Source organism: Aricia agestis, chromosome 11 (assembly GCF_905147365.1).
Source record: "Aricia agestis chromosome 11, ilAriAges1.1, whole genome shotgun sequence".
Taxonomy (NCBI): Eukaryota; Metazoa; Arthropoda; class Insecta; order Lepidoptera; family Lycaenidae; genus Aricia; species Aricia agestis.
The window spans coordinates 11,454,571-11,460,552 of record NC_056416.1 but is presented as its reverse complement, the minus strand read 5'-3'; the positions used below and the strand labels follow the sequence as shown (position 1 = coordinate 11,460,552).

Below are 5,982 nucleotides of genomic sequence, written 5' to 3'. Positions count from 1 at the left end.
TTTGACAAGCACAGATCTAGTATATATATTGTTGACAAGTGAGAAGTGACAACACGAGTGACAGATGAGTGACAGCGTCAACGTGACAGCGACCTTTTTTTTTAATCTATACTAATATTATAAATGCGAAAGTATCTCTGTCTGTCTGTCTGTCTGTCTGTCTGTCTGTCTCGCTTTCACGCCAAAACTACTGAACCGATTTTAATGAAATTTTGTACACAGATAGTCTAAAGCCTGAGAAATGACATAGGCTACTTTTTAACTGGAAAAGGGGGTTGTAAGGGGGTGAAAATGCGTAAATTTGGTCAAATTAAGTTAGTTCCAAAAACTTAAAATAGATGGCGCCAAGAGTCCCCTAGATCGCGCTATTGCTTGCTAATGCGTATTTCTATAAGAGGTGGTACCATGTTAAGCTAGATTTTTCGATTCTTTCGATTGTTATACACGTTCTATACTAATATTATAAATGCGAAAGTATCTCTGTCTGTCTGTCTGTCTCACTTTCACGCCAAAACTACTGAACCGATTGTAATGTTTTGTACACAGATAGTCTAAAGCCTGAGAAAGGACATAGGCTACTTTTTAACTGGAAAAGGGTAAGGGGGTGAAAATGCGTAAATTTGGTCAAATTAAGTTAGTTCCAAAAACTCAAAATAGATGGCACCAAGAGTCCCCTAGATCGCGCTATTGCTTGCTCATGCGTATTTCTATAAGAGGTGGTACCATGTTAAGCTAGGTTTTTCGATTCTTTCGATTGTTATACACGTTATTAACTAAGAACTCACCTACCAACTTAGATTAGATATCAAATTCAAAAACAACAGCGCCAAAACTACTGAACCGATTGTAATGAAATTTTGTACACAGATAGTCTAAAGCCTGAGAAAGGACATAGGCTACTTCTTACTCGAAAAAGGGGTTGTAAGGGGGTGTTTATGCGTAAATTTGTTCAAATTAGGTTAGTTCCAAAAACTGGAACAGATGGCGCCAAGAGTCGCCTAGATCGCGCTATCGCTTGCTCATATGTATTTCTATAAGAGGTGGTACCATGTTGAGTTACATTTCGATTCTTTCGATACTATTATTTACAATCGATACGTTATTTCGATATTAAATAACTCACGTACCAACATAGAAATCAGAAACAACAGTCTACCAATAATAAAAATACTAAATCGTTTATGGCCTATGGGTATTGGCTATTGGGCAAAGCTAAAGTTGTGTAATGCATTAAGCAGCTAAGTTGTGTACCGCTAAATAAGCTTTAAAAGATATAAAAAAGTTTAATTAAAAAAATCATATTATGTGCACACTACACGGCTGTTTTGGGTATTTTGATTTAAGGGGTACCAGGGTTTTAAAAAGCTTTTGATACCAATTTTATTGACACCGCGCGCTATAAACTGAAGTCCACGCGGACGAAGTCGCGGGCAACAGCTAGTATCTTATATCTTTAACGAGCAATTCTTGTTTAAATATATATCAAATAGCTTGTTAGAAAGTTCCAAAAAAATATCAGTCTACTGTCAAGTGTGTAATAAATCAAAATATTTTAAACCTAAGCGATCATTGGCCTAAGCGATTAGGCCAGTACACTGGTAATAGTTTAGGAACACGCTGACATAATAAAAACTTGTCAAATATCATGTCTCTGTGTCAAACTGAAACTTGACAACTGAAAGAGTTTTGGCCAATGAATAAAGCCGGCGCCAGACATGGGCTTCAAAGTTTGAGCAAACTTTGCAGTTTGCACAAATAGGAAAATGCTAGCAATTAATTTGCACAAATAGGCAAATGTCAGTGCCACACTTGGCGAATTTGCGTATTTGATCACATGTCTGGCGCCCGCATAAGGAAATCACTTTCAAACTTCTTCTACTTTTTATTGTTGGTGTGGTTATTATTATTTTTTTCCAAATTGTGGTTTTTGGGTTTTTGATATTCATTATTGGTAAAATATTAGCCATTAAATATCCGTTATCTTGCACAAGTGCAGGTAAGATGTTCTCAAAACCAAAATGTATAATTCCTGTGACATTTGGTGTGAATATCGGTAAATAGGGCTATTTCTTCCGTGAATTTTAGCTAAAACATCGTTATAATAACTTTATTATCCTATTCATTGGAATATTATTGCGTCTTTTTCAAGTTGAAATGTATCAAGTTTTACATTCTTTTGCCCAGTTTTGTAGCAATTATTGATGGTATTCCCTGGTATTACCGATAGTTGTCTACCCATATGCCATCTAGTTACTAAAATGGAAACTGTTTGACAATCAAATTAAAAAAAAATAGGAAAATCCCTCATTGACAAGCTTCCAATGTTGTTTTATTATTTCCACCATAAATCTACATTTAAACTTTAAAAGTAGTATTCCACAGTAGTCTGTGATTTAAAGTTCATCAAATACCATACCAACCTTCACCCATTGCATTCTAAAAACCTCTTCAAAACAATATACTGTTTACTGTTCTAATTAAATAAAACAAGGCGCATTAACATTCAAAATATATTAGGTAGGTATCGAAATAATTAAAAACATCATGATTCATTATGAAGTAAGTGATGCCCAAGGGGGTGACATAGGTGCTGGATTTTGTAAATAAGACATCACTACAGCTGATATTGAAAGCATAAAGGAGCTCACAATCTGAAACAAAAATGTTAATATTACCATGATTGATTTTTAAAAACTAGAAGTTTTATAAAAGTTTAGTCTATGATAATAACTATCTAAGTAATAAATATTATACAGGATTATTTTTTCACCAGTACAATTACCACATCATTGGTATCGATAATAAGAGTATATTTCAGAAATAAAAAAAAATGTTTTTTCATTTCTATTAATTTATCTTTTATCCAATGTAATACCGCTTGGGTGCACTAATTACAAGGCGACAACGGGTGCGGTATGACGCAGGGGCGGGGGTGTGAGGTAAGCGATCGGCCAGGCAGCACACAAGTTGCCTCAAATGCGTAATGCATCCACATTTTTTAGTAGTTTAGCGGATAAGTCCGGGACTTGATATTTTTGTTTTTTTGTTCCAAAGGGGTAGTAACAAAAATCGCTAGTATTTTTTATTTTTGACAACTATTATGTATGTTGATTTATAATAATTGTACTGGTGAAAAAATAATCCTATATATTATACTACTGCATATGACCAGACAAAGAGTCTTCTGTTGCCTACAAAGCAGATCTTAAATAATAATAAGATGTTTTTAAATATTTAAAATTAGAGCTTACATATGGTGTGAGTAGACTTGAACAGTCTTCTTTCGTATGTCCAAGTTAGATACACTAAATATTATATCCTAAGATCCGACCGTAAATTCTGCATGAATCGTTTTTTGATCAAATATATTTTAAAATAATCTTTAGAACGTATAGAATGGATTAATGTTGGGTGGCCTTGTTAAAAGTAGCCGCAAGTACCTCTAATTGAGCAAAATGAAAGCCCGTAATACAAACTTGCGTGTATTCAATAGAAAAGTAAGAGAATTAAGAAGGAATGACATTGAGGAATGACAGGACAATACACATAAAAATAAAAACGCCTGTTAAATAAAAATAGCAATCTTGCGAGTTCTCGACATCCTCAAATAATGCCAGGCATAATAATTGTAGGCCTGAACATTTGTCATATACAAAAGTGATGGCAACCCCAGTTTGCAGCTATCGTGCAACTGGCAACCATGGATATTCATGCACAAAATTCATGCAAATTATGCATTTATCTCATGAATATTCAATTTAATTAGAGGTACTTGCGGCTACTTTTGACAAGGCAACCCAACATTAATCCATTCTATACATTCCAAAGATTATTTTAAAATATATTTGATAAAAAAAAAACGATTCCTGGAGGATTTTACGGTCAGATCCAATACTATTATTATGTTACCTGTTTAGTGTCATCGGAAATTCTGGAGTTGGCAAAACTAATACTGGAACAAAACACTGCAGCCCACGCACACCACTTCAGCCTCATCATTAACCCACACATAGAGAAGACCATGCCTGAAAAAACAGATAATATTATTAAAAAGGATTCTATTTTATCAGTTAAGTTCTAATAACAGTTTTTAATTAGCCTGTGCTATCGTAATGCTGAGCAAAGACCTCAGTATAGTTATAGCATGGAATAGTCACATTTTTAATTTTAATAGGCAAAAGCATTTTATTTTCTTACAAATATTATAACAAATGTTAATGAAGATTGCCTTTTGTTAATGAATTTTTAATTTCTATATACAAATAACATTACAGAAAGCTTTTATTTGTACAGAAAAAAAATTGTATGGTATGAAATTGTTAAGTGAACCCTGAAAATAAAACATATTTTTACATTAATGTGCCTGGCCTTTATATACTAATAAAGATAAAACTAAAGTAAATTTATGCAAAAGCTTGTAGTGTTAAGCAAAAAACATTAATACCAAGGATATTCATGTAATCTGTTGTGAGGTCTTCTCCAGGAGCAGATGTGGGTGGTGGTGGTTTGTAACGACGCTCGCGGTCAGCACGCCTCGGGTCAGCAGTAATTTGCATCTAAAACATAACTTTAATTAGATAAATCAGTTTGCATAGCGAATAAAGCAAGAACGGAACGCACCTTTGGAGGTTTGAATGTTGGTCCACAAATAATTGAAGATTTCACAAGCTTTCTAATTGAGAATATAATACCTTAAATGTTTTATTAGAATTTGGAAATCGATAAACTGAAATAAATTTAATTTGTTTACGAATTTTACGATCAAGGGTCATATGATTTTGTAATTTTAAATAAGGCCTAAAAATCACAGCTATAAAAATGCCAAATTGACAGTGATAATGACGTATAATGTGTGTGTGTGTGTATTTTTTTTTCTTATTACGGCACTTCGTCTATATAGCCATGGCCAGTGTCGAGTATATTATGGCGGGAAAACAATATTTTATAAATTATATTACAATATATTATACTAGCGACCCGCCCCGGCTTCGCACGGGTATAAAATATAAATAGCCACGGAAAAAATGATTAAAATCGATTCAGAAATCAACAGTTTTGATTTATATATAATAACGAGCGAGCAGCAAATAGATAGCGGTCACACGCGGCTCCGCCCGCTGCAAAAAGCATACCCAGAAAAGACTCAGTCAGCAAAATGATTGCCAGGTCAATTCACAGACTCCGACACTAATATATACGACGCAGTCATTATTATACGCAGGCTGCACACTGCACATATTGTCTTCCTCCCGCACGCGCACCCTCGCCTTGGGGACGCCCACTATCCTAATATTTTAATTTCGCCATAACTTCTAAACCAAACGTCTAATTTTAATCATTCAAACACCAAATATTATCTATATAAAATGTACTTAGTGATGAAATAATTTATTTTGATAAGGATTATTAGCATGAGTAAAATAAATGCGTTTAAATATTAATATTACAATTTTCATCATCGTTTTTCTAAGGTTGCCTTTACAATATTAAGTCGCGAGTAGTGCGGCAGCCGCGCGTCTGCTATACTAAAACGAGCCGCGCGACTCTAACGCTGCTGCCAGTCGACTTAATGTGAAGGCAGCCTATTTTTTTATATAAATCGTCAGGTCCGTCAGCGGGGCTAAAATGGTCGCTTTGAAGAATCATGATATTATGAATCATAATATAATTCATTTTTCTAAAATCGCAAAATGCAACTCTGCTTGCAATTCATTTCTGTATTTTTGTACTGATTTGACATATTATGTCAGTTTGACAGTTTTGACAATTCATTTGCTGAATTGATTGAGAGTAATTGCTAAATATGACCATTTTAGCCCCGCAGGTCTAAAGTCTAGTCCCGCTACACCTCAAATCGCGGGCAGCCCGCGCCAGGACTTAATTTGTGGCCCGCGTTATTTTAAAACCATTTTGAAATTCACGTCCACCAGCAAAATGTAAAGTCGTCGTGATAGGCGTAAATTTTTTTCCACTTTTAGATCG

The 5,982-nt window shown here is 34.5% G+C and overlaps 1 protein-coding gene across 1 annotated transcript; it reads right to left on the bottom strand.

Moving 5' to 3' along the window:
- Window positions 1-2,496: 2,496 nt before the first annotated feature.
- LOC121731694 (protein Asterix) lies at window positions 2,497-4,795 on the bottom strand. The gene is made up of 4 exons (XM_042121266.1): window positions 4,621-4,795; window positions 4,445-4,556; window positions 3,910-4,025; window positions 2,497-2,651 (listed from the first exon to the last, which is right to left on the bottom strand). Exons 2-4 carry the CDS (start codon window positions 4,554-4,556, stop codon window positions 2,553-2,555), a joined length of 327 nt encoding a protein of 108 aa, XP_041977200.1. The 5' UTR covers window positions 4,621-4,795; the 3' UTR covers window positions 2,497-2,552.
- Between the last annotated feature and the right edge of the window lie 1,187 nt (window positions 4,796-5,982).

Excerpts from the sequence above, each read along its gene's own strand:
- LOC121731694 (XM_042121266.1), bottom strand. The coding sequence starts at position 4,556 with ATGCAAATTACTGCTGACCCGAGGCGTGCTGACCGCGAGCGTCGTTAC. Across the intron at positions 4,026-4,444 it reads AGATTACATGAATATCCTTG|GCATGGTCTTCTCTATGTGT; the intron begins GTATTAATGTTT and ends CTGTTTTTTCAG. Across the intron at positions 2,652-3,909 it reads TTTCCGATGACACTAAACAG|ATTGTGAGCTCCTTTATGCT; the intron begins GTAACATAATAA and ends TTTTTGTTTCAG.